This window comes from Nomascus leucogenys, chromosome 22a, assembly GCF_006542625.1.
Source record: "Nomascus leucogenys isolate Asia chromosome 22a, Asia_NLE_v1, whole genome shotgun sequence".
Lineage (NCBI taxonomy): Eukaryota > Metazoa > Chordata > Mammalia > Primates > Hylobatidae > Nomascus > Nomascus leucogenys.
This window is the reverse complement of record NC_044402.1, coordinates 1730837-1758757: the sequence shown is the minus strand read 5'-3', so window position 1 is coordinate 1758757 and position 27921 is coordinate 1730837. Positions and strand designations below refer to the sequence as shown.

The 27921-nt window shown below is 56.6% G+C and overlaps 1 protein-coding gene across 1 annotated transcript in view; it reads left to right on the top strand.

The window, feature by feature from the left end:
* Positions 1-12639: 12639 nt before the first annotated feature.
* Positions 12640-27921, top strand: part of LOC115832492 — a 104185-nt gene continuing 88903 nt past the window's right edge. The window contains exon 1 of the mRNA XM_030803878.1: positions 12640-12867. Coding sequence (XP_030659738.1) covers positions 12652-12867 — 216 coding nt within the window. The 5' untranslated portion in view covers positions 12640-12651. The remainder of the gene's footprint in view (positions 12868-27921) is intronic.

The window sequence follows — 27921 nt, the reverse complement described above, 5'->3', positions numbered from 1 at the left end:
GACCCCTTCTTGGGAAGTCAACCAGCCCCGGGAGCTCATTTGGCCAACCTGGCCTCAATTGGGCACCAAGGGGGCCCGAGGGGGCACCGAGGGGGCCTCCTGGGAGTTTGTCACATGATGGAGGCCCCGAGCCGTGGCCCGGCTGTGTCTGCTCGCAGCCCCCTCACCCACGGCTGGCTATTGTGGGTGGTGATGTTCCTGTTACAACCGAGGGATCTCCATAGAAACCCAACAAGGTCTAATTAGACACAAGTAAGTGCTTCCCAAATGCATTTTAATTACAACTCTGCTGAAATGAACGTCAAACTGAGGTTTCAGTTGCTGCGTGTGCGAACTGAATCGGCGCCTTCTCCTTTTTCAGCCATCAGTATGCCTTCTGTGCGATTTTGTGTTAGGACCAAGCAGGATGGGGTGTCAGAGCCTCAGAGTCCCCAGGGAGTGTCCCCATCCCAGCCTAGAGGGGAAGCAGCACTGGGGCCCAGGGGCAGTGGTGGGGACCCTGGGATGCAGAGGGAGGAACCTGGGATTCCGGGGGGCAGGGCTGGGGGAGGGATTGAGGGAGTGCCCAGCATTGTTGCCGGCACCAGGGGGGTGTCCGCGCATGAGGAGGGGCTGGGAACAGTCAGCTGGTCCTTGCAGAAGGGGGACCCTGGGAGGGGCCCACCCAGACAGGCCAGGTGCCAAGTAGCATGGGGAGTCCTTGTGGCGTGGGTCTTGGGAGCGAGGCCTGGGCCACACTGCTGGGTGGGCCTTCAGCAGGGAGGAGCTAAGGAGGTCTCCTGAGGCGATTTCCTTCCTCCCTTACAAGAGACCTGGGACCAGGGCATGACTGGCCACCCGAATTCGCACCCAGGGTCCCTTCAGTGCGGGCTGGGCCGGCGGCCGAGAGCTGGGCTCAATCCGTCCGTCACACCTGCCTCTCAGACGCCCATCATGGGATTCTGATCCCTGCCAGAAGCTCGGAATGTGACAAATGAGCAGAAAGAAGATCCCGGGGTGTTGAAGGCAGAATTTATTGTGGAGAAATTGCTCTGCAACTATTGTAGGCTTTAGAAATAGACTTTTCAGTACATAAATCCCGCGGCTCTGGCCTCACAGATAAGCCTGGCCCATCTGTCTGGAAGAATTCACAGGTGACAAATGGAGGGTGGTGGCTGGTGCGCATTTGTGCTTTAGGTGGCAGCTCAGGACAGGCCGAGAGCCCACAACCCCACCTATGGTCTCAAGCCAGCTGGGTCTTCTGCTCGCTGCCCAGCAGCACCTGAGCCCATCCAGCACTCTGCTGCTTCTAAGGAAATGGACATCTGGGGTCAGCCCAGGCCTCAGCAGGGAGGAGGCAGAGACCAGGGAGGAGGAAGGATGCAAAGCAGGAGGAAGAGGCCGGATGCGGTGGCTCACGCCTGTAATCCCAGCACTGTGGGAGGCCGAGGTGGGTGGATCACCTGAGGTCAGGAGTTCAAGAGCAGCCTGGCCAACCTGGAGAAATCCTGTCTCTACCATGTCTCTACTAAAAATAGGAAAATTAGCCAGGAGTGGTGGTGGATGCCTGTAATCCCAGCTACTCTGGAGGCTGAGGCAGGAGAATTGCTTGAACCCGGAAGCAGAGCAGAGGTTGCGGTGAGCCAAGATCCTGCCACTACACTCCAGCCTGGGCCACAAGAGCAAGCCTCCATCTCAAAAATCAAACAAACAAACAAAACAAAACAAACACAACAAAATCATAAGAACCTGAAGTGGGAGGAAGGGCCGGCCGGCCAGGGTGGCCCTGGAGCCTGAGCCACAGCCCGCGCTGTTCTTGCAGGTGACTGGTTCTGTGATCGTGGGCGGGATATCTTGCTTCTCTTTGCCCCAGTTTCTTCATCTGTAAAGGGGCTGCATCTCTCCCTGTCCAAGTTCAACGTTAGGTAGTGTTGTCCTGGAAGTGCACCCTGGGACCAGGATTCAAGGGCAAGCAGTTAATTTGGAGGGTGATTTGGGGTCACTGGCAGATAGAAGGGTGCAGGATGTGGAAGGGGCCAGCAATGATAGGGGCTTAGCCAGCAGGTCCCTGGGCAGGCAACAGTGCAGCCCCTTTTGGGGCCTCTGGGAGAGACCGAGAAACACGCCAGAGTTGTCCCACCTGAGGGAGGGAGTGACTGGCATGCATCCTTTAGCCCTGCCCTCACGGGCTGGGGGCTGCCCCTGGAGGGCGAGTGCCTGAGGCAGGGCGAGGTCATCATAGCACATGGGAAAGGCAGGGCTGAGAGATTAGCATCGGCGCCACCTGTGTCGCCCATTGAAGCTGATCCACACCACAGCAGCTGGAGAGCGCAGGTCCATGCACCCTGGGGTACCTGAGGGCAGGCCTGGCACACAGCCCCTGGCACAGCGGGTGCTCCCCCAACCAGCCAGACCCAGCTGGGACAGATCTAGGCCCTCAGGTTTCCAGCCCTCACCTGTGGCCAGACGTTTAGCTCAGGCTCAGGGTGGCCCTGGGACTGGGCTGAGAAGGGAATCGTGAGAGGTAGGGCTGGAGGCCCAGAGAGGAACCGGGGTGGGGATGGCGCAGCTGTGTGCATGCAGCTGTGTGTTGTGAGAGGTAGGGTTGGAGACCGAGAGAGGACCCAGGAGTGGGGATGGCACAGCTGCGTGTTCAGGGCAGGAAGGTGGCTGCAGGGACGCGGCCCCATCCGCAGGAGGCCAAGGGGATGCTTCTCATGAAGCTCCAAGGTGGGCAAAAGGCATGAGGCTGGAATCCCTCCCAGGGAACCCCCTCCAGAGGCCCAGGCAGGTGAGGAGATGGCACCCCATGCCGGCACCTGGGCTCCCAGGGCCACCCCATCCCGCCCGCCTGGCTCTGCTCTGGGCCAGCTCGGGTTGGGCACAGAATGGGAGGCCCCGGTGTTCTGGCCTGAGAGATTCGACTCTGTTTTTATGAATATTGTCATCAGCACCACGCTGCCAAGGGTAGGCGGAGTCCCCAGATGGCCCCACGGTCTCCATCGTGAACTCCGGAGGGGATGCTCTGCTCTGTGGGACAAGGGCATTTGCAGATGTGGTAAAGGGAGATGGTCTGGGCAGCCCAACCTCATCACACCAGCCTGTTGAAGCCAGTGTTTTCTCCTGCTGGTGGGAGAGCAGAAGTCAGAGATTTGAAGCAGAAGGATTCCAGGTGCCATTGCTGGCTGCAGTTGTGTGTGTAGAGGGATGTGACAAGCAGTCCCCAGCTGCTGAGCCCCTAATAGCCAGTGAGAAAGCAGGACCTCCCCGGTCCCCCCGCAGCGCAAGAAACGGAACTCTGCCAATCACCTGGAGGATCCTGGATCAAGTGGAGCCCCACGGAGCCTCCAGTGAGAACTCACCGCAGCTGACACCCGATTCTGGGCTAAGCAGAGAACCTGGCTGTGAGGGATGTCTGGCCTGCAGGCGGGGAGCTCGTCCGTGCCCTGGTTTAAGATGCTAAGTGTGTGGCAGTTGTCACACAGCACAGGAAACGAATATGTGCCCCTGATGTGGTGTTTTTCTGGAAAACATGCCTTGCATTTGGCGTCCTGTGGCCGCTGCAACCAGTGATCACAAACGATGAGCAGGCGGCATCCTCTCAACGCCCCAGGGTCCAGAGGTCTGAAATCTGTGTCCCTGGGCCACAGCCAAGGTGCCTGCAGGCCTTGCCCCTTCCGGGTGCTGCCGCTGGGATCCTTCCCTGCCTCTCCCGGCCCATGGTGGCCCCAGGCGTCCTTGGCGTGTGGCCTCATCCCTCCATCTCTGCCTCTGTCTTCTCACAGCCTCCTCCTCTATGTGCATGAAACCTCCCTCTGCCTCCTTTGCATAAGATACACACAGTTGCATTTAGTGTTCACCAGGATCACCCAGGCTAATCCAGGATCACCGCCCCATCCCAGGATCCTTAACATTTGCAAACCCTCTTTACCAAATAAGGTCACACTCACAGGGCCTAAGGATGAGATCTGGTACCTTTGGGATCACCATTCGGCCTCAAAAATGATGGAACTCCTGCTGGGTGCAGTGGCTTATGCCTGTCATCCCATCACTTTGGGAGGCCGACGCGGGTGGACCACCTAAGGTTAGAAGTTCAAGACCAGCCTGGCCAACATGGTGAAATCCTGTCTCTACTAAAAACACAAGCATTAGCTGGGTGTGATAGCGGGTACCTGTAGTCCCAGCTACTAGGGAGGCTGAGGCAGGAGAATCACTTGGACCTGAGAGGCAGAGGTTGCAGTGAGCCAAGATTGTGCCACTGCACTCCTGCCTGGGCAACAGAGTGAGACTCCATCTCAAAAAAAAAAAAAAAAAAGAAAGAAAGAAAAAATGGAATTCCTTCAATGATTTTCTTTGCAGAATAATAGTTAAATCTCTTCTAGTTTTCTTTTTAAACATTCACTTCTTGCCACAGCCTTCCTCAAGTATGATTTTCCCAGCATGCTCTGTGGTGAGTGATGGGTGGACACGCCCGCCCATTCTGCAGGATCTGGGCTTTTGCCTGTGAACCTGAACCACTCAAGAAGACACCCGTCAGGTTGTATTCAGGAGCAGCTTTTTCCAGGAAAGTTTCCATTGCTGTCAGTTTTATTTTGTGTTAATTATTTCCACCATAAGAGTCACTGTGATTGGGATGAAGGCTGGGCGTGTGGTTCTTAGTTCTGGCACAGAGACATAGATGCTGCCTGGGTCAGCTGGGTGAGTAGCGGAGATGAGTGTGTAGAGGTCAGTGTGTAGGGAGGTGAGTGTGTAGGGAGGTTAGAGTGTAGAGAGGTCAGCATATAGGGAGGTCATCGTGTAGGGAAGTCAGCGTGTAGGGAGGTTAGTGTGTAGGGAGGTGAGTGTGTGGGGAGGTCAGTGTGTAGGGAGGGAGTGTGTAGGGAGGTGAGTGTGTAGGGAGGTGAGTGTGTAGGGAGGTCATGTGTAGGGAGGTGAGTGTGTAGGGAGGTGAGTGTGTAGGGAGGTGAGTGTGTAGGGAGGGCAGTGTGTAGGGAGGGCAGTGTGTAGGGAGGTGAGTGTGGGGGGGGGGGGGGGGGGGGGGGGGGGGGGGGGGGGGGGGGGGGGGGGGGGGGGGGGGGGGGGGGGGGGGGGGGGGGGGGGGGGGGGGGGGGGGGGGGGGGGGGGGGGGGGGGGGGGGGGGGGGGGGGAGTGTGTAGGGAGGTGAGTGTGTAGGGAGGGCAGTGTGTAGGGAGGTGAGTGTGTAGGGGAGATCAGTGTGTAGGTAGGTGAGTGTGTGGGGGTGAGTGTGTGGGGAGATGAATGTGTAGGGAGGTGAGTGTGTAGGGATGTGAGTGTGTAGGGAGGTGAGGTGGGGGGGGGGGGGGGGGGGGGGGGGGGGGGGGGGGGGGGGGGGGGGGGGGGGGGGGGGGGGGGGGGGGGGGGGGTGAGGTGTAGGGGGGTCAGTGTGTGGGGAGATGAATGTGTAGGGAGGGCAGTGTGTAGGGATGTGAGTGTGTGGGAACGTTAATGTGGAGCAGAAGTTAGTGGGAATTGCTGTATTTTATACCCCTCACACCTCATTCCTGCCTCCTGTCTGCCTCCTAACACCTTCGAATGAACTGGAAGGAATGGCTGGCAAGGCCTGCAGGACACTGACCCTACCAGCCACGTGCTCCGGTGCACAGTGGATGGCGGGTATGGCAGATGGTGGGCGGTCCTCTTGGTAGCCCCTGCTCTCCTACCTCCTCATGTGGCTCCAGCTCCTCCCCAGCAAGTCCCCCAACCCCTCGGACTGTAGGTATAATAGGAAGGGGCCGTGCTGGGCTGAGGAACTGCTGGGTCTGTAATGACTTGGGAGAGACACTGACGTCAGCTGGCGGGACCCAGGTCCACAGGCCAGGAGGGGTGAGAGCGGGGCATGGGTCCTCCACAGATGCTGCAGGCCGACACACAGGCACTAGAGCCTCAGGGCGGACACGAAGGGCTTCCGTGGACTCAAGCCGCTGCCCCTTGGGGCGCCCGGGGTTCGGAGCCCCGCCGTGAGCACGCGCACTATGGCCCAGTGAATTTCTGATTGCAAAAGACATCGGGCATCGGGCGGGGGCACTCAGCTCCCATCTGCAGCCGCCCCTTTTGTCAGGGGCCATCAGGGAGGGGCTGGGCATTCCTTCCCCCAGGTCTTGGAAGAAAGATGGAGCTTTAGTCCTTTCAGCCACAAAATCCCCCTCCTCGACAGATGTGGAGGAGGGGAAAATACGAGTAGCCCCGGGGAGCTGGCAGGGGTGGAGAGGACACGGGGAGCAGGCCTTTCCCAGGTCACCTCACCCTGGCTGGACGCAGCTTTTCGCTTTAGAGCCTCCCTCGTGTGGGGCAGTCGTGGCCCACGAGCCAATTCCCGTGGCTGCCCGCTCCCCGCTTAACTACTCTTTGGCTCTGGAGGACCCTGGGAGGTGCGGGATGCCTGCTGGGGACAACTGTACATGGAAGGTGACAGATTCCACCCCAAGGCCTCTCCCAGTCTAGGCTGCCCCCATCACAACAGCGGCCCCAGCCGGGCAGTGTCTGCATCCCGGCCTCTTCCTAAGCCTTTTACAAACATCAACTCTTTTGAGCCGCAGAAACATGTTCAGAAATAGATACTAATATTATCCCCATTTTATATTAGAGAAACAGGCACGGGAGACTGAATAGCTCAGTATCCTGACTAAATATCTGAAGCTTCTGGAAGCTGGGATTTGAGCAAAGACTTGAGGCTGCAGAGCCACTCCCTGCCTGGCATGCGCGGCACCGGCGCGGTGAGGTGGCCCTGGTTCAGGTGGCACAGCAGCAGTGTGGCGAGTTGGCCCTGGTCCAGTTGTACAGTAGCGGTGTGGTGAGGTGGCCCTGGTCTGGGTGGCACTGCGCTCGCACAGTGAGGCGGCCCTCATCCAGGTGGTCGCAGGCTGCCCGCCCCAAGGTGGACGAGGGAACGTGACAGGAGCTGCCCAGGGCTCCCGGTGCCCCCGGGCTGTGTATACAGTGACCTCGCTGGTCAGGGGCGTCATCCAGAGGGGGGGTCGCATATTATTTGCATATTATTATCTCCGTTGGTTTCCTGGGGAAGCCAAGTCTGCTCTGGTCTGGTGCCTGCACCTTATGGCAGGTCGGGTCTGGAACCCAGACCTTTAGCTCCAAGTTCTCTTTGATCTGCCAGGATGTGGGTGGCACTGGGCGGTCCCTGGGGAGGGAGTCAGGAGGCAGGAGCAGAAGCCAGACCAGGTACAGATGAGGCAGAGACAGTCCCCTCTGTGGGGTGGGGTGAGCAGCTGGCAGAGGTGTGTGCTGGCCTGAACTCTCATCCTCCAGACTGGGTGAGGGAGTGGAGAGTGCTCTCAGGGGCCCACTGAGAAGGACAGCCTGAACTCCCAGCCCCGGGCCCCTGAAGTGAAGTGGCGGCTGGAATTCTCCCATGCCGGGGGCTCTTCCCAAGCAGGGGGTGGTCATGAAGGGGCCCCCCTGGGTCCTGGGGGCTGTGGATGGACAGACCAGAGCCCACATGGTGGCAGCGGTGATGATTTTGCTCACTGGTTCCCCCTCACCTTGGGCTGTCTTGGGGGATTAGCCTCGTAAACAAGCAGTTCTCACCTTCTCAGGGCTCAGGGCCCCTCCCTGTCCTTCCTGCTTTCCGCTCAGCCCCGGGGAGGCCTGTCTGGGCCAGCGGCAGGTCCCCTGGAGCCCGTGCCTTGGAGGGCAGTGCAGAGGCCTGGCCTGCGCCTGTGGGGAGGAGAGTGCAGGGAACCGCGCCTTCAGCTGAGGGTCCGAGGCCCAGCGTTGTCCTGCTGGCTGGGGGAGCCGGGGCAGGTCCTGGCTCCTCCCTGGACCTCAGTTTTCACATCTTGTTCGATGCAGGGCTGGGTGGTGAAGTCCTGGCTGAGGGAACGTGACAGCTGCCTACCCGGGCCCCTCATCTCCCAGGATATGGGGGACTGAGGAGCAGGCATCCTCCGTGTAGACACGTGAGGCCAGGAGACACCGGCGAGGTCAGGTCTGGAAAATGGAGGTTTCTGGATGACCAAGCAGCTGCTTCTTAAAAACTCTACTTTTGAAAGGGACTGCTTTGCATCAGAATCTCTCTAGAGTGAAGGGTGGACTCGCTGGTTTCTGAAGCCGCTGCAGACGTGGGTTTGCAGATTGGCCCAATCTCAGTCCTGCTGGTGAGCTGGGGCTAACAGGGCCTGGTACAGGCTGCAAGGCTAATTTAGGATCCAATGAGATGAGACCTGTAGGGTGCCCAGTGCCACCTGTGAGGCATTGCTGTTGGGAGACCAGAATGTTCTGGAACCATTGCCCCCACCAGGCAGGGAGGACACCTCTCAGAAGCCTCCGACCTGCCTCTGGGTCCAGCCTGGTCTTTCACAGCTGGAAGCAGGGGCTGGCTGTTACTGTCCTTTAAAGCAGATGTAAAATTCAGGTCTTCGAGATTTTTTACAGAGGGATTTTCATAAGATATATGTGACCACCAATTCTTAAACATTTACTATGCAAACTGTTTTAAAGTTTAAAAAAAAAAAAAAAAAAGCAAATGGTTCTGTTAAAAAAAAAAAAGTACCAAAAACCTGTAAGCAGCACAGCCGGAATTCGGGCCCAGGTGTGCGGGACACTGCCTTTCTGTCTGCTCCGGTCCCTCCCTGAGTCCCAGCTGAGCTGGCACCAAGAGTCCGTTCCCAGACCCCCAGGCCCCCAGCCCCTCACTGTCCTCTGGCCTCTCATTATCTCAGTTCCGCACATGGAAAATCAATAAATAATTTGCATACTGTTCTCCCCTCCTGCCTTTTATCAATATTTAATGACAGGCTGCAGGATGCTTTTGGTGTGCATCCTTCTGGGGCCCCTCCTAATGGGATAGCGACAGAGGTCTTTGCAGGTGCCCAGGCTCACAGATCGCCTCTTGGATGAGGCCCGGGTGGCCGCGATTGGCTGGGCTGGCGGCAGGCTTGGAGTCGGGGGAACGCGATGAATTTTAACAACCTGGGAAGACTCCGGCACCGGCTGCTGTGCAATTAGCGGCCTACGGATGTCAGGGTGGGTTCCAGATGGGACATGCGGGGGGAGTTCCTCTTTGCCAGCTTGGCTGGGAGGGTGCACGTGGGGTGGGCTGGAGTCAGACAGTGGGGGGCTCCTCCCAGCCGTGTGTCCTCTCTTACAGACTCAGAGGGAGGTGGTATTTAATTTGGTTCAGCAGCTGCCCAGAAGCCCTGACCCCTCCAGGGCCGCGCATCCTATGTGAAGCGGGGTCCACCTGGCCCCCTCCCCCAGTAACGCAGAAGCTGATCACCTGCTTTCAGAGTTCAAGCCTCTCTGAGAGAGGCTGACCCTGATCCGCATCCATTGGGCGGTGGCTTTGGGCTGAAGTCCACATTGGCTGGTAACAGGGTCAGTAAATAAGGCGGCTCGGTGACAGTTCCGGAGGCACAGATAAATACATAACATCAGCTTCCTGCCTGTCCCCGTAACCAGGAGGGGTGGCAAGGCTAGCCGTGTGTGGGGGGCTCACTCAGTGCTGCTGTGAGTCTCTGGGTCTGGATTCCACGTCCATAAATATTTCGCCCCCGCCCCCCAGCAGGCCCAGCCTGCGGCGGTGGCTGCTTCCCTGACTCGAGCATGAGTGTGTGTGGGGCCAGCACTGGCCAGGAAGGAGGCAGCTGAGCTGATGACAGCTGGTCCCTCTGATATACGGAGCCTCCGGGCTTGGGGATTATTCCGACTGTGGATTTATTGCCCTTCCGGAAGGGAGCCCAATGGGCCTGTGGGCTTAGCCTCAAGGAATGTTTGGCTTTGGGGTGAGAGGGCTTGTTGGGGGATGGGCTTGCTCCTTTGGGGGCCAGGCTCGTTCCCTCGGAAGCAGGACAGCCCCGAGGCCTCCCCAGGGTCCTCCTCTGGGACAAGCTCCCTTTGTCTTTGAGGACATGGGAAGACCCCGACAGGGAGCTGTCCTGGGCTGCCGACAAAAGCCCATTTTACACTCATCAGCTTGGCGGGAGCTCTGCGTGTGGCCCAAAGCTGTGTCCCCTCTGTGGCGGGCGGCATGGCGGGGGCGGCTGGGGCCCCTCTATCCTCCTGCGGCTGCACGTGCTTCCCTGCGAAAAGCAGGGTGAAGTGGCGTCTCGGGGCCAGGACCCTGCTATGTAGTGGGGAGTCCTCCAGAGGGAGAGGAGGAAGGAGAGGGCGTTGGGCTGCAGGGATTGGAATCTGGGGTCACAGGGCTCTGCCAGGGCTCCTTTGCCAGCCACCTTCCCAGGCTGGGAACTCAGCCACTCTGTGTCTCTGTTCCCATCTGTATCTGGGGACCGCAGAAGCTACCTCCTAGGAAGTCAGAAACATGGGGCACACTGGGGGCCCTTTGAGTGCCCCTCTGCCCTGCTGGCTCTCGGCCCATCCTGACTCTCCCCACCGGAGCTCCTGGAGCCGACCCTGCATGGGTCCCGCCCAACTCTCTCAGGCTCGGACCTGCTGGTGACTCTCCACGCTCGGGACCCACCGTTTCCGCAGGCCATCTGTGTACCCTGCATCTGCACAGGTGCCCTCCCCAGGTCCCCAGAACTCCTGCCTCTCAGGCCGGGCTGCCCTGGGAAAGGGAGCACAGCCAGGAACGAGGTCTGCAAACGAAACGCTGGTCAGAGCCTGCCCACCAGGCCACGTGGTAGGTGGCATGCAGGCTCCCTGGGCTCTTAGGCACCCCCGGTGGTATTGGCAGCTGGGGAGAGAGGCGGTCTCAAGGACTATGGAGTCCTTCCTGAAAGTCTCTCTTCCTACATAGCGGAAACGAGTCAGAGTGGGAGTCAGCCCATGGCGAGGAGCTGGGGTGGGGGAACATGGGGACCTGGGACTCAGGCAAAGGCCGCCAATGCTCCCCGGGTGTGCAGCCTGAGCCTTTGGCCCCCGGGAGGGGGTGCGGTGGGGGCACCCCCTGGACAAACCTGCAGCATAGAACAGCATAGCGGGCTGGGGCCCGGGAAGGTGGACTTGGAGAGGTGTTCCGGAGGGTCTCGGATGCTATGAAGAGATGAGAGGTGTTCAGACGCCATGAAGGGGGGGATGCTGCCCTGCGGGTGGAGGGTGGTCTGGAAGGCCCCAGGCTGAGGGGCAACCCTGGTGGGTGTGGGCTGGGGAAGCCTCCAGGCAGTGGCCGGCCTGGTGCCCTTGAGCTGCTCTGCCCCTCATGGTACCAGGACCCTTAGCGCCCGGATGTGCTGGGAGCCTGCACCCTGCGGAGGGGGGCCAGGCCCCTCCTCCCCGCTTTGTCCTCTGCAGCCACCTTGGGCCACCACCCTCTGACCTGCTGGGGGGGTGTCTCTGTGTGTCATGTGGGTGTCCTGAGCCCAGCTCTGATGACTTCACATGAAGCCACCTGCCAACTGAGACGTTGGCAAAGCAGCTGCTCTGGGACCTGACAGAAAAGATAAAAATGATGGAAGGTTTGCTCTCTGACATGGAAAACCAGGCTCCTACATTTAGGGTAATTGGAGAAAGATCTTCCTGCTCACCTTGGAGCACAGGTGAAAGACCTGCTCTCCTGCACACCTGTTGCTCCCTGGGCCCGGCACAGCCGCCTCCCATCTTCTGATGGTGCTGTGGCTGTGGCCTGGCTCTGCCTGCGTGGAGCGTTTTGCGAGTTAGGGGGTCTCTATGGTGTCAGGGAGCTTCGGGCTCCCCTGGGCTCTGTGCACAGGCCTCTGCGTGGGGCTGGCAGGACAAAAGGAGAGGAAGAAATCGAAGGTAGTCTCAAATTGCTAGACCACAGATCGCATGGGCGGGTCATTCAATGTGGTGGGGGACAGTAGGTGGTGTGATCAAGGCCGTCACGCAGGGGCACCTGAGGGTGGGAGCATGCGGCCAGCCTGTCTCTCAGGCCTGCCTGGGGTCCTCAACCCAGCATGGGTCAGGGAGTGCTGGCCTGTAGCCCAAGAGACGGGGACTCCACTCCTGGCCTTCTGCGTCTTTGCTTGGGAGGCTCTTGCGGCTCTGTGGCCCATTCCCAAGTGTGAGCTCCTTGAGTACGGCCTCCTGTGTCAGGGTCAGTGCAGGGTCATGGCACAGGGCTGCCCTGAAGGGTGCAGAGGAGACCAAAGCCACAAGCCAGGTCTCTTGGGGGCAGCTGACTTTCGGACCCTCCCAAATGGGTAGGGCCCTGACCCTGGTCTCGGACCAACCCTGCCCCTCCCTGCTGAGGTATAGATGGAGCCCTCAGGGACTTGGAGGCCAGCATCTTCTCCCCCATTCCCCGCTGTTGGAGGCCCCCGACAGACTCCCTCAGCTTTCTTGCTAAGGTGTCTGCCACGCCAGGTGGTGGCTGTGCACCCTACGGCACGTGCCCGGTACAAGCCCCTCTGGGCCCCTGCGGTGGTCTTCACCGTTGGCTGAGTTCCTGCTCTGGGTCACTCTGCTGATGGCTGAGGGGGCAGGGTGTGAGCGCGTGGTCCACTCCCAGACCCCTACTCTCCCCAGAGCCCCTCCCCGACCCTGCCTTCCCGCCTTTGCAGGCAGCCTGCCGCCCCCGCCTCCACCCCCACTGCCTCCACCTTTCTCTGACAACCTCCTGCCTGGAGTGTCCTGGAACTGCAGCCAGGGGGACCAGGTGACCCTGGACACGGCGTAGCTGCCTGGGCCCCCCCTTTCCTTGGTAATTTGCGGGGACTCCGGTGGGAGCATGAGCAGCTGAGTGCTGGGGGAGGGGCCTTCCTCTTCCTGTCTGTCATGTCCAGCCTGTGCAGCGCACGCCGGCTGAGCTGGCGAGAGGGGTGGGGGCGTCGCAGGGCTGCTTCTGCTCTGATGAAGGCACCCACTGTCACTGTCCCGGCCCTCGCTGAGTGTCCCCGGACCCGTGGGCCCGTGTCTATGCCAGGCCTCGAGGAGTCCTCCAGCCTCGGAGTCTCTTCCCGTTCTCAGACCTCAGTGCGAGGAGGAAATCGGGTGAGTTGAGGTTAATGTTTCCATTAAACCTGGATGGATTTTCCCTGCGTGGAAGGAGCTGTTACGCGCCGGGGCTCTGAGCAGCATGGACGGGGCCCGGAGCAGCCACGCTCCCAAACACCCTCCTGGGACGGCCCGGCTGCCTGCCTGTCCCCTGTGCCTCTGCTGCCAGGCCTCGCCCTCCCTCCTCTCCTCTCTTGTGAATAAAGGGCCTCAACCCCACCCACCTGGTGCACGGAGGGTCCCACTATACTTAAACTGTAGTTAAAGCAAAAACAAACAAACAAACAAAACATGCAAAACCCCTGTGGCAACAGCTTGTCCCTTGCATATCATCTCCACTAATCCACGTCTCCTGCTCGGGGCCTGCGGTTTCCAGGCCTGTATCTGCGGGTACTTGTTTTCCATTTCCTTCCTGATAGTTTAGCCTGCTAATGAGATTTTGGTGTCTGGTATCTTGGCAAATGTCTCCAGAGAGATTTATGGGGCTTCCCTCTCCTGGCCCCTCACTTGTCCTTGGCAGGAAGCTCAAGGGGGTCGATGTAATCTGGTCCAGGGCCCTGGGGAGGGGGCAGAATGTGCTGGAAGGCAGATCTGGGTGGGGTCTGCGGCCAGAAGCTGGATGTCTGCTGTGGAGGAGCCAGGCTGGTGGCATGCGGTCTGTGGTGGCCCTGGGATGACCAGAGGGGTGTGGGTGGGGGTCCCCTAGACCACCGGCCACCTCGGAGCTAGTCTACAGACTTGGTGGCTCCACCAGCGCCAGTGATCTGAGCCGAGCCCTCCCTGCTGGTGTTTGGGCTTCCCAGTCCCACTTCACAGTGGGGGCTCCTGGCTCAGACCCACCCATCCATGCCACAGCACTCAGCCTCTGCTCAGGGGCTGGATCTGGCCAGGCCCCAGGCTCTCCAGGGATAGGGACCTTGGGTGCTCGGGGGCCCCAGGCTCTCCAGGGACAGGGACCTTGGGTGCTCGGGGGCCCCAGGCTCTCCAGGGACAGGGAACTTGGGCTCCATCTGCTGCTTCAGGTGGTCTCATCCATGTGGCTTCAGCCCATTTTCCAGGCAGGGGACAGAGCAGCAGTGACCACAGGGCTGTACAGACACCTGGGGCAGAAGGAGCTGTGGGCCCCTGCCTGGTCCAGAGGTCTCCAGGCCCCAAGCCTGTCCCTGGCGGCTGAACACGGGCTGGGCTCGGCCTGGGTGGAGGAGAGGCCACGAGGCTTGGGTCAGGGAGGGCCTGACCTTGCTGTGTGACCTTGGGCACGTCTCCCTACTCTCAACAGAGTGGGGCTAAGAGCAGTGCTGCCCTTGGTGGGATGGAGGGAAGATGCCTCCCAGGGGGGAGTTGCCGACCCATGGTGGGTAGATGACCACCATCACCCCGGCTGCATTTCCTCCTGGGACCCGGGGGGCTGCTCGGAGTGAAGGTGGGTGTGACTCGCAGAGGCTGCTCAGAGTGAAGGCAGGTGTGACTTGCTTCAGATCTCATTGACGTGGACCTTGGGCAAGTGGTTTTCATTCTCTGGAGCCAGTTTTCTTACCTGGGAATTGGGTTAAATCCCGGTGGCCTTGGGCTGTGGTCAAGTTAGACATGACAGCCACATGCCACACACCTCATAGATGTGTCACTGTTGGTCACTGGTGGGTCATGTGGGGCTACTCCTCTGCCTCTGACTCTAGGATCCCGTTAGTTTACCAAAGTAGCATGTCCACCAGAGTGCTTCCGGATATACGGCTTGCTTCCAACACTCTCACTGATATTTTAGGTCCGCTAACACTTGGAGAAATCTCTTGGTGTGAATTATTCTCACCAGCTGCAGGGCACCCTGGTTTACTTTCCTATTTCTCAAGCTCCAACGGTGCCCAACACTGTTTCCTGGGGAGGAAGCTGATGTGCCTTTAGGTGGATGCCTGTGTGAGGCCAGCCCGGGCTGAGCTGGAGCTACCAGCCTTTCGCGGGCATGCATGCCTGGCCTGCCTCAGCAAACACGCAATAAATCCCTTTCCCCAGGCCGCCTGCTCCCACTTCCCAGATAGCTGGGCTCTTACTCACATTTACATTTCATTTTGTCTGGCTAATATTGTCTTAGAGAAATTAGGGGGAGCAGATTAGTGTTTGATTTAGTGGTAGGAACTCTGATGAGCCCAACGTTTAGTTCTAGTGGTGCCGGGGATGGGATGAGGGTCCCTGGTTCCTCATGGCCCTTGTGGTGGTGGCTCCTGAAACAGGAGGGGTCATTTGCGTGGGCCCAGGCTCTCAGTGCAGACACAGCAGGTCTCCCTGGCCACTGGGACAGTGGTCAGATGAGATGGCCCCTGTGGGACCTGGGGGCACAGAGGTGCCACAGTGAGCCAGCCTGGCCCCTTGCTAGCAATAGGCTTGTGCTAGAAGAAAGACAGAACTGACTTGCGGGAGCCAGCAGCTGAGCCTCCTTGTCCTCCCTCCTCTGCATGCTGTCCTGTGCCTATGTTATTAAGGGGGCCAGGCCAGGAAGTGCTAAATTATTTATGAGATGCAGGGCTCCAGGGATTCAATGGGGTTGTGTCCTCACTTCCTGTGCATTTCCTGTGTGCTGGGCATGGCCCAGAGAGACTCACAGACAGAGGCCTGCCGTGGAGACTCCCAGGCTGCAGTGGCCAGAGAAGGATCCCAGGGGTCTTATGCTTGTGCAACTTTGGGGGGTGTTCTTTAAGAAAGAAAATTTAAAAATAGAAATATCTAATTGGTTCTAGGCCTTGCAAGAACCCGTGTTGGTGGGGGCTTTGCAGCTGAGATTTCATTAGGGGCTGAATGAATTGCCGCAGGTAGGGCCATCAGCCTGATGAGACCATCACTGTCTCCAGGGATGGGGACTCACAGGTTAACAGTGACAGAGACTCTCACAGTAGCTGGGGCTGAGGGATTTGCTGGATGAGAGCTGGGCATCCTGTGGAATCTAAGGATGGCTGGATCCCCAGGATGGGAGGCAGCTGGGATTTAGGGGCCACCAGGGCCAAGGCCCAGAGGTCTCCTTCCCAGCTCAGGCCTCAGCTCTCTCACTGGTTTGTTCCACATGTGGCAAATGTGTGGCTGGAGGCTCCCAAATTTTGCACCTTACACCTCTGGCCACCAGAGATAAATTGACTTTTCTTTCCTAGTTCAAGTTCCAGTAACCCTGGAAAAGTGCTCTGATTGGCCCAGCCTGAATCAGGTGGCTCCCTTAGGATCACTCAGCTGGGGCCAGGGCAGTGGGGTCACAGTGCACTAACCTAGCAGGTTTGCAGTAGCTGTGGGGTGGCGAACAGGAAGTAGTTCCTGGAAAGGGGTAAGTCATACTGATCTCCTTTCTGACTAAGCCAAGGCTACTGTGGGGGCTCAGAGGAAGGTGCGACTTAACTCTGCTTTGAGAACAATGGACAGTTTCGTAGAGGTTGGGCCATTTGGGCCGAGTCTTGCAGTATCAATAGGAATTCACTAGGCAGAGCTAGAGACGGAGGTGACTCTAGGGGGAGGCATGGAGAGGTAGAATTGCTTGGGAAGAATAACTTGTTCGAGGTGATTGGAGCACAGACTTTGGTGGTGGCAGGAGGGTGGAGTGAATGGGCAGGAAGCTGGGTGCCAGGTGGAAAGGCCTTGGACTTGACTCTAGAAATACTAGGAAGCCACCAGAGGGCTTGAGCAGGGGTGACGTGACCAGATCCTTCCTGTGTTCCTGTGAGGATGGGTAGACAGGGCCCCCTGGGAGCTCACAGAGGTGGAGTGCCTTGCCCAAGGTGGCGAGAGGGGGCGCCCGCACCTGGGTCCCAGTGCAGCCCTTGTTCCCACGCATCCAGATTCCTGAGCCTCACCCACCCCTCCCTCACCACTGCCGCCTGGCCAGCAGCCACAGGCGGCTCCCAGAGCACTCTCTTACCATCCCCCGGGGTTTTCTGGGTACTGACCTTCTCTCTCTCACTTGGGATCCCCACCCCTATCAGGGAAATCAGGGGAGGCACTACTGTCTCCTTTACAGAGGAGTAAACTGAGGCTGGGTTAACATTACTTGCTCAAGTCACTCAGCTAAGACGGGCAGTGCTGGGATTTGAACCCAGCTCTGCCTGGCTCCTGAGCCTGAGCTGATGTCAGTGCCCGGCCCCCAGATCTGCACACCAGGGTGCCCCAACTGCCTGGTGAGTGGCCAGGCAAGAGGGAAGCAGGGAGCAGGGTGGGCCCAAGGCGAGGCTCAGCGAGAAGGCAGGAGCAGTAGCTGTGGGGCAGCACGTGGGGTATGTGGGCCATGGGGAAACGGGCTCCAGGGGTAGAGCCCCTTTGGGGGGCTGTGGAGGGGGAGCAGCGGGGAGCGCAAGGGGATGTGACACAAGCCTCTTCTGAGGGAGGACTTGGTGGCCCGTTGCTCTTGAATGGTGCCTGCCTCAAGGCCTGGGCTGAGTCCTGCCCTCCTGCTGCCCCGGCCACCTCTGACAGACCCTGCTAACTGTGGTCAGCCTGGCAGGGCTGGCATGGCAGGGCAGGCCTGTGGCGCCACTGTGACCTGGCCACTGTGGTCCTTATCCTGGGTCAGGAGCCGTCCCGGCCCCAGGCCCACGCTTTCCACCTGCCGGGGACCCTGCCCAGGAGGGGCACATGTGATGCCAGCCTTGGTGTGCATGGCGGCTCCTGGCTGAGGCCTCGACTGGACTTGCATCTACATTTAGACTAAAATGCACCAAGAGGCTGGGCCTGCTGTGCCCCTGGGGCTGCGGACGGGGTGTCCATCCTGCCTGGGTAGGATGTATCTGCAGGGTGCCTCCCACCACACGCTGAAGTGGGGTCATCACGCCTGGGTGGCCTGGGTCCCCAAGATGCTACCCCAGCGAGCCTGATGGGATGCCTGACCTCCAGGCCTGCCCCCTCACAAGGGAGATGATGGTCCCACGAAGGTCCCCCCGGGTGCTTGTGGTGGCCACTCACTCAGTCTCTCTCTCTCCAAAGCGGCCTGCCCGTCTGCGAAATCACTTAGCTGGGATCTAATCGGGTTTTACAGGGGCATAAATTACTCAGCTGGAGGTTGTTCCCGAGGTGTTTCCACCCCGGGCCTGTTATTTACTCACCGCGCGGTAATGTAGTCACGGCCTTGGGTGTACAGTATTTATGGTGTTTGATCGGCTTCCAGCCCAGGCCGCCTGTCCAGGAACATTTGTTGAGATGTTGTGCAGAGCCCCTGAGGACCTCTGCCACAGGCAGGCATCAATCTACCTGGAACTCCCGCGGCGGCCCTGCAGAGCCTCAGGCAGGGCGGGCCTGTGGTGCCACCCTGAGCTGGCCACTGTCTGCAAATAGCAGCTCTAGGAGTGATGGCTGAGGACGAACAAGGGTGCGAACTGTCACTGACATTTCCATGGGGCGTGGACGTGACACATGCCGAATGCTATACCTGGCTGTGGACAGTTGTACCGTTAAAGGCAGCCGCGCTAACTGGTGTTCATGGAGCATCCACTGTCTGCTAGGCTCTGGCAGATCCTTTGTTTTATTCTCTCCGTGAGTGCCTGTCGCAGCCCTGCAAGGTAGGTGTCCCCGATGGGAAACTGAGGCTCAGTCACTGCAGGTGACTTCCCAAAGGAACGCAGCCTGGGAGCTCCATGTGGCAGCTTCCTCTGGCTCTTACAAGGGGAAGGACGAGCTCCCGTTGGTTGCTGGGGTCCCGCCCCTTTGCCTTCCTGGCCCCTTTGCATGTCTGTGATGGTGGAAATGCTTCATAAGGAGTGTAAAGTGGTTTTTGTTCCTGACTCAGAGAGATCTGATCATAGTAATTCTGTATCTGCTTGCCTCTATTTATCCCCCAAGTCCGGCTGGTGACAGGGAAGCAGATGATCAGTGCCGGGCCTGATAAATTGCACCCAGGGCTGAGGCGGGAGAGAAACCCTGTTTTATTGTTGAAGACAAAGCCGGCGGGCAGGAGGCATATGTTGTGCTGGAGCCCTCGCTGCGACGGAGGCCCTGGGCCTCAGAGCAATCAGGGCTTTCACAAGCACCCCCACCCGCCACCTACGTGGGAGGCAAGGACCCCCATTAGCCCGGCTGGCTGTGGGGGAGGGGCTGACAGGATGTCAGTGGGGTGGCGGGGAGAGGAGCTGATCCATGAGGACTTATTGACTTGCCTCTTTCCCCACGACTTGATTAAGACCAATATGGAGACGAGGCCTGAGGAGGGGCTAGGGCCGGAGCCCCGGGCCAGTGTGGCTTAGGGGATCTTTTATGTTTGGAGGGCAGGAAGGGAACGGAGAGCCACTGGCTTTGTCAGATGCCTGAAGAGTATTGATCCATATTAGAAATGATAATGAGCCAATTCTGCCGGGCTGGGAGGCCTTAACCATTTCATTGCTTACAGGGCTGCCCTGGTGGGGATGTTGGAGGAGGCTTAGCCTCTAGCTGCCCCTCACCATGTTTCTCCTTACTCAGGTCTGCAGCTTCCCAGGCCACGACCTGAGTCCACTGATGGTCCTGGAGGTCTGGCCAGAGGGGCAAGGGCAGCAAAGGAGAGGAGCACAGGACTGGGAGCCAGAGCCTGGTTCTGGGATTGGCGAGACCCTGTGGGGTTTACTAAGCACCTGGTGGGTGCCTGACATTCTGTGCATCTCCTCGGGCACCTCTAAGGTGGTTAGGATGACCCTTACTGCTGTAATGACAGATGAGATGAAGGCATGGAGGCTCATAGTTGCCAAGAGGCCAGGCCTCTGCCTGCCCCTCCAGCACTCTGGGACATGATGCTGCCCCTCAGACCTGCCACTTGCTGGAGCTTTGACTTTTGTTGAGTCACTTACCCCTCTGGGACCCACTTTCCTCATCTGTTAAATGACAACCATAACAGGCTTGCTGCGATAATTCAGAGAACAATGACAAGGGCTCATACAGTCCAGCCCTGTGCCAGCACTTGGTGGTAGGGCCTGGCCTGAGCCTAAAGCTTGACTCTAGCTCTGTGTCCACTTTAGTGAACATTTAAAGTTGAGGAGTCTGAGTTTGCTCCTCCATGGAGGGAGGACATGCCATTCACCTTTCTAAATGGTTGTGAGAATCAAATGAGTCTATGCATGGGGAGTACCTAACATGTAGTTGGTGGTTAACAGAAGATGGCTGTCATCATTGTCATTGTCACCATCACCATAATCATCATTATCACCATCGCAACACCCTCCCCACCATCATCATTACCATCATCATCACTATCACATCATCACCGTCATTACCATCATCATCTCCATCACCACCATCATCACCATCATCACCATCATCACCATCACCACCATCACCATCATCACCATCACCATCATCACCATCCCCATCACCATCACCATCATCATCATAATATTATCACCATCACATCACCCTCACCACCATCATCACCATCACCATCATCACCACCACCATTATCATCCACCATCACCACCACCATCATCACCATCGTCATCACCATCACCATCACCATCATAATCAATATTATCACCATCACATCACCCTCACCACCATCATCACTATCACCACCATCACCATCATCATCACTATTGCATCATCATTGTCACCACCACCATCATTACCATTACACACCATCATCAGCATATCACCATCATTACCATCATCTTCATCACCATGATCATCACCATCACATCATCATCATTATAGCCATCACCATCACCATCACGGTCATCAGCATTACTATCACATCATCATCATCACCATCATCATCGCCATCATCACCATCATCATTGCCATCATTATCATCACCCTCATCACCATCACTATCATATCACCATCATCATTATAATCACTATCACTGTCATCATCATCACATCATTACCATCACATCACCATCACCATCATCATCATCATCATTGTCATCACTGTTGTTATCATCCCTGTCATTGTCATCATCTTCTTCATTATCATCAACTTGGCAGAGATTGTGGTTTCGTTCCCATCCCAGAGAGATCTGAAGATGCTAATTCCATCCTTGCCTCTATTTATCCCCCAAGTCCGGCCTGCAAGGGAGGCTGCTTATCTGGCTGCTGAGTATGCTAGATCCATGAGATCCATGGATCAAGTGGCTCAACCCCCTGGGATCCATGTACTGGCATTTGTCTGTGGAGTCCAGTGGTCGGTCTTCCCACTACCAGGACACCAGGCTGGGTAGGCAGGCAGCATGGGGAAAGCTTGAGGGTCAAGGCTGTGAAGCTGTGGTGACTGATTTGGGGTCTGCTGATGGGGAGGGGTGCCCGTGCAGGTGGTGTGGGCTTATTCTGCTGCTGCTCCCCAGGAGCAGGAGGAGGGGCTTCAGCTTAGGATGACATATTTGGCTGCTTTCTACACAAAGAAGATGCCTTTGTTCAAGCTCAGGCTGGGGCTGGAGAGAGCATCATTCTGACCTGGGCACAGCTAGGGAACAACTCTTCTGGGGTATCATCTGATGAACCATTAAGGCTTTGGCTTGGGCAGCACTGGGTTTTAGTTCCCTCCTGACCCTGACTTGCTGATATGGTTTGGCTCTGTCCCCACCCAAGTCTCATCTTGAATTGTAGTTCCCATAATCCCCACATGGGAGTTAATTGAATCATAGGGGTGATGATTTTATAAGGGGCTTCCCCCCTTTTCTTGGCTCTCATTATCTCTCCTGCTGCCCTATGAAGAGGTGCCTTTTGCCATAATTATAGGTTTCCTGAGGGCTCCCTAGCCCTGCAGAATGGTGAGTCAATTAAGCCTCTTTCTTTTAGAAGTTACCCAGTCTTGGGCAGTTTATAGCAGTGTGAGAATGGACTAATACAATAAATTTGTACTGAGAGTGGGATGCTCCTGTAAATATATCCAAAAATGTGGTAACAGGCAGAATTGGGTAACAGGCAGAGGTTGGAACAGTTTGGAGGGCTCAGAAGAAGACAGGAAGATGTGGGAAAGTTTAGAACTTCCTAGAGACTTGTTGAATGGCTTTGACCAAGATGCTGATAGTGATATAGACAATAAAGTCCAGATGATGGTCTCAGGTGGAGACGAGGAACTTGTTGGGAAGTGGAGTAAAGGTCACTCTTGCTATGTTTCAGCAAAGAAACTGGAAGCTTTTTGCTCCTGCCCTAGAGATCTGTGGAACTTTGAACTTGAGAGAGATGATTTAGGGTATCTGACAGAAGAAATTTCTAAGCAACAAAGCATTCGAGAGGTGACAGAGCATAAAAGTTTGGAAAATGTGCAGCCTGTAGATGCAGCAGAAAAGAAAAACCCATTTTCTGGGGAGAAATTCAAGCTGCAGAAATTTACATGAGTAATGAGGAGCCAAATGTTAATCACAAAGACAATGGAGAAAATGTCTCCAGGACATGCCAGAGGTCTTCACAGCAGCCCCTCCCATCACAGGCCTGGAGGCTTTGGAGGAAAAAATGGTCTTTTTGGGCAGGCGCAGGGCCTTGCTGCTTCATGTAGTTTTGGGACTTGATGCCCTTCATTCCAGCCATGGCTAAAAGGGGACAACATACAACTCAGGCTGTTGCTTCAGAGGGTGCAAGTTCCAAGCCTTGGTGGCTTCCATGTGGTGTTGAGCCTGCAGGTGCACAAAAGTCAAGAATTGAGGTTTGGGAACCTCTGCCTAGATTTCAGAGGATGTATGGAAATGCCTGAATGTCCAGACATAAGTCTGTTGCAGGGGTGGAGCCCTTGTGGAGAACCTCTGCTAGGGCAGTGTGGAAGGGAAATGTGGGCTTGGAGCCCTCACACAGAGTCCCCACTGGGGCACTGCCTAGTGGAGCTGTGAGAAGAGGACCACTGTGCTCCAGATCCCAGAATGGTAGATCCACCAACAGCTCAGCTTGCACTGTGTGCCTGGAAAAGCTGCACAGCCCATGAAAGCAGCCAGTATGGGGGCTGTACCCTGCAAAGCAGCAGAGGTGGAGCTGCTCAAGGCTGTGGGAGCCCACTTCTTGCATCAGTGTGACCTGGATGTGAGACATAGAGTCAAAGGAGACTGTTCTGGAACTTTAAGATTTAATGACTGCCCTATTGGATTTCAGACTTGCATGGGGCCTGTATCCCTTCCTTTTGGCCAATTTCTCCCATTTGGAATGGGTGTATTTACCCAATGCCTGTAGCCCCATTGTATCTAGGAAGTAACTAACTTGCTTTTCATTTTACAGGCTAACAGGTGGAAGGGACTTGCCTTGTCTCAGATGAGACTTTGGACTTGGACTTTTGGGTTAATGCTGGAATGAGCTAAGACTTTGGGGGACTGCTGAGAAGGCATGATTGCTTTTTAGATGTGAGGACATGAGATTTGGAAGGGGCCAGGGCAGAATGATATGGTTTGGCTGTGTCCCCACCCAAATCTCACCTTGAATTGTATTTCCCATAATCCCCACGTGTTGTGAGAAGGACCTGGTGGGAGGTAATTGAATCATGGGGGTGATGGTTTTATAAGGGGACTTTCCCTCCTTTGCTCAGCACTCATTCTCTCTCCTTCCACCCTGTGAAGAGGTGCCTTTTGCCATGATTGTAAGTTTCCTGAGGCCTCCTCAGCCCTGTGGAACTGCGAGTCAATTAAACCTCTATAAATTCCCCAGTCTCAGGTATTTCTTAATAGCAATGTGAGAGTGGACTAATACACTTGCCCTCACTCCACATCTTGCCTTTCAGCAAGTCCCTAGGATGTCGACACAGCACTGCACCTTCTCTGTTGCAGGGCCCTCCCTTCCTTCCTTCTTTCCTTCCTTCCTTCCTTCCTTCCTTCCTTCCTTCCTTCCTTCCTTCCTTCCTCTTTCTGTGTTAGGTTTGCAGCTCCTGTTAGTTCTTAAGTGGAGAAATTGAGTGGAAGTTGGATTTCTTAAGTCTGAAGCTCAGGGAGAGGCCCTTGCTAGAGGTGTGTACTTTTAGAGTCCTCAGCATGGAGCTGAAGTTTGAGCCATGGTCTTGGTGAGACCTCGAGGGAGGATGTAGACAGTCAGGTGAGGAAGCCAAATCTAGGAGCTGGAAGGAGATGAGAGGGCAACAAAAGGCCTCAGAAAGGGTGGCTGCCGAGGTGGGGGTGAGCCAGGTGAGTGTGGGGGACACCTGCAGGAGGTGGCACTGCAAGGAGAAGAGGCCACCCACGTCACAGGCTGTGAGAGATCAGGAGGGTGGGGCCTAAGACTGCTGGCTGGCTTGGTGGCCCTCATTGATGTGAGCCACTGGGATCTTGGTGACCAGTAGGGTGGGACAGGGAGGAAACAGGCTGGTGACAATGGCTGAAGGACATGGAAGGAGTAGCTGGGACTGTGATGATGGACCATTCTTTCCAGAAGAAGAGCAAAGAAATGGGAGTAGTAGCTGAAGAGAGATGTGGGCGAGGAAGAATAACATAAAGAAACAACTGAACATCAATAGCGGGAACAAGTAGAGGGGGAGAAATTGAAGTGCAGGAGAGGGAGGCTAATTGCTGGAGCAATAAGTGGGTTTTTCCTTCTCTCATTTCTTCTCAAAATGTTCTTTTCACTCTTGGTTTTCAGTCTTTTAACTATAATGAGCTTAGTTGTGTGTGTGTGTGTGTGTGTGTGTATTCATTCTTTTTGGGGTTTGCTGATATTCTAGGATCTGTAATTGACATTTTCTTCAATACTTTGAAAATTACTTGGCCATCATATCTCTGAATATTTTTTTCTGCTCTTTTACATTCTCTTTTCTTTTTTGATTCCAGTAACACATATCCTAGGCCATCTGAGACCACTGAGGCACTGTTCTGAAGTGTAGGTTTTGTAATTATTCAGATTCAACAAGGGCAATAGACCAGGGGATGACCACCATTGAAATGGTTTGTTACTCACAGCTCCCAAGAGGGAGGGGTCATGCCACACCATGCAGGGCCACACAGGGCAGCACCAGGGGTGGCCAGGAGGCAGAAGGAGTGACGGAAAAGCATGGGAAGGTCTGGCCAGGCAAGCAGGCTGACGATTGGCTCATTTCAGTCTTTTTGGTGGGCTCTGGGGTACAGGTGCTGTCTCTAGTGGTCTGGTACCTGCCCTGGGGTTATCAGGGTGGGACTGGTGGCCACCCTGATGAGTGTGAAAGCCCATAGAGGAGGTGGCATGGGTGCAGGTTCTGGATTAGCTGGTTTGCATATGGAAGGTGTGCCCCAGTGTTTACACTCTCTAGGAACTGACTAGGCCTGGGAGGTGGCAGAGAGCAGTTTCTCCAGGGTCAGCAGGATCCTGGGTGTCAAAAAGATATGTTGGACACACTTATTTTTCATGTTCTAGAAATCTTCAATCTCTTTGTTCTTCAGATGACATAGAAATTTCTATCTTTAAGCTTGCTGACTCTTCTGTCTCCAATCTGTTGTTAAACCTATCCAGTGATTATAAAAAGATTCAGCTATTATATTTTTCAGCTCTGAAATTACCCTTTAAACCTTGGACGTATTTATAAGTGCTGACATAAAGCAATTTTTCTGTTTCTTTGTTTGGCTAGTCATTTTTTATTGTAAATTAGACATTGTAAATGGTACCTTGTGGAAACTCTGGATTCTGTTATCTTCCTCTGAGAAGTGCTGATTTTTGTCCCAGTAGCCTGTGCAGATCTCAGTTTTATGCTTCATTGAAACAGGTCCTGGAGGCCCATGGTGTTTCCCCAGCCTCTACCTTGGTGACGCAAAGTCCCCACACTCTGTCTCCCCAGCGGACCTGGGGGCTCAGTGTTGGCATTTTGAGGATGCATCTGGAGCAGGGCTCTGAGCATGGTTGTGTCTCAGCTGCCTGCTCCACCTGCCAAGCTCGCCCCCTGACTTGGGTTGGTCCTGAGCTCCACCACTTGCCAGTGTTGCTAACTGCTAAGCTCTCCATCCTGCCTTTGCCCTGGAGAAGGGCACTTGGTCCTGCCCTCTGAATGCAAGGCCCCACCAGGAGCCATGAACCCTACACTCCCCTCTGGACCCTCTCTCTGGAATCCTACCCCCCACATTCCTGTCCCCTCAGTGCCTGAGCTCTGGTCTCTGCCTCCTGGGCTCAGCTCGCTGCCACACCCTGCCTGGGCTCCACTCCTGCATGAGTGGTGGGGAAATTGTCCTGGGTGGAGGGCTGGGCCAACATGGCACTCATCTCACAGGCTTTCCTTTTCTCCAGGATCACAGTTGCATGCTGCCTGCACCAACACCCAAAGACCATCACCTAGTATATTCCCCCAGTGCTAGGGTTGCTTATGGTGGGAGGAAATGCACGGGTGGCAGAGGGCAAGGGCGTGGTCATTCTGATAAACCACGGGTGCCGAGGTGGGCACAGAAGGAAAGGCGGGCAGGAGAGGAAGTGTAAAGTGTCACTGGCTCAATGAGGACATATGGTCCTGGTCGGGAGGAAGGCTGGGGGCTGGGAGTTGCAGAGGGTGGGAGTGTGGAGCGTGGCAGGGCAGCAGCCGTGGAGCGGATGCTGGAGGCGGGTTTGTGGGTGATGACAGGGCCCAGGCTGCAGCCTCAGGAGGAGAGGACGGTCACTGGGTCAGGCAGGTCAGGGGGCAGATGGACTGGCCGTCCCGTGATGCTCAGAGGGTGTGAGCATGTCGGCTGGCTGGGGTTGCCATAGCCAGTACCACAGACTGGTGGGGCAAAAGCAGAAATGAACTTTCTCACGATGTTGGAGGCCGGAAGTCTGAGGCCCTGGAATTGCAGGGCTGGTTTCCCCTCTGGCCCTGTCCTTGGCTTGCAGATGCCACCTCCTCCCTGTTCCTCGGGGTGGTGTGCCTATGTCCTAACCTGTTCCTATCAGGACACCCCTCAGATGCAATCAGGGCCACCCTCATGACCTCCCTTTAATGGAATCAGCTCTTTAAAGAGCCTGTCCCCAAATACAGTCCCATTCTGAGGTCCTGGAGTTTAGGGCTCTGATATCTGAATTTTGGGAGGTGGATGCCATCCTGTCCCTCTCAGCGAGTGGCCCAAAGCTGAAGCCATCCATGAGTGACTGACAAGCAGCAGCCATGGTGGAGGGACCAATCCTGAGCTGGAGCTGGGGCTGTGGGGGCCGGAAGGACAGCTGGGGTTCTGGGGAGAGCCAGATGTCAGCTGTAGTGAGAGGAGAAAGACTGCCAGACGCGCGGCTGAGGAGGAGCCAGGCTATGCCTGCCCTCGGGCCCCGGAGAGCGTGGTGGCCCCTGCCATGCACCGGATGAGCCTCTGATGGATGCTTCATAAGAGAGTGGTGCCCACACTGCAGCCACCTCCACTGCCAGGGACCCCTCTGGTGAACACGTTGGCTTCTCCTGTGGGAAGGGGCAGGTTTCGTGGCTTGACCAGTGGGCCCTAGGTGAGCAGTGCCGCGTTGTCTTTGGAGGAGGTTTCTCCTTCGGCCTCGGTTCGTCCTCTGTGTCATGGGGGTGATTGTCCCTGAACTTTCTGGCTGCTCAGGCCTGGATTTTGGCTCTGAGGAGGCCATGGGGTGTTTCTTGAAGACTGAGGCCATGCTCGAGGCTGTGACTCCTGTGAGACGGGGCCTGAGGGGAAGCCCCGGGGTGAGTGGGTCTATTTGAGGCTGGCCAGGTGTATGGGCCACTGTCTCAATCCCTTTGGCTCGAGCTGGTGGTCACGAAGTGACCTCCTGTGCCTAACTTATTTTGGATGGGTCTGAAGGCCACAGCACAAGCATCAGGGTGCTAGAGGCACTGCCAGGAGGGGTGGGAGAACAAGGCTGCCCTGGGAGTCCTGAAGAGGGGCCCCAAACATGGGTGGAGGTGGCTTCTGGGCCAGCCCTGAAGGCTGCAGGGGTGGGGTGTAGTTGGCCTGTGCCCTGTGGGGGAGGGAGCTGGTGAGTCCTGGGCCAGGGCAGGGCAGGGGGCAGAGCTATGAGAAAGGAAGGCAGAAGGGGTGTGAGGAGAAAGTGAGGGGCTCGGGTGCCAAGGCCTTGGAGGCGGTGGGGCTGGGGGCAGGTGCTGCGTGCAGTTCTCAGCATGAGACGGGGGGCAGCAAGGACCCCACCTATGCTGGCAGGCCCTGCTGCCCCTCTAGCCAGGAGGAGAATGTTTTTCATAAGGGGAGGAAGGAGAAAAATGACTTCCGGCTCCCGGCAACTTCAGCAATCAGCTCCTTGTCAAGCAAATAAAATGCTTTTG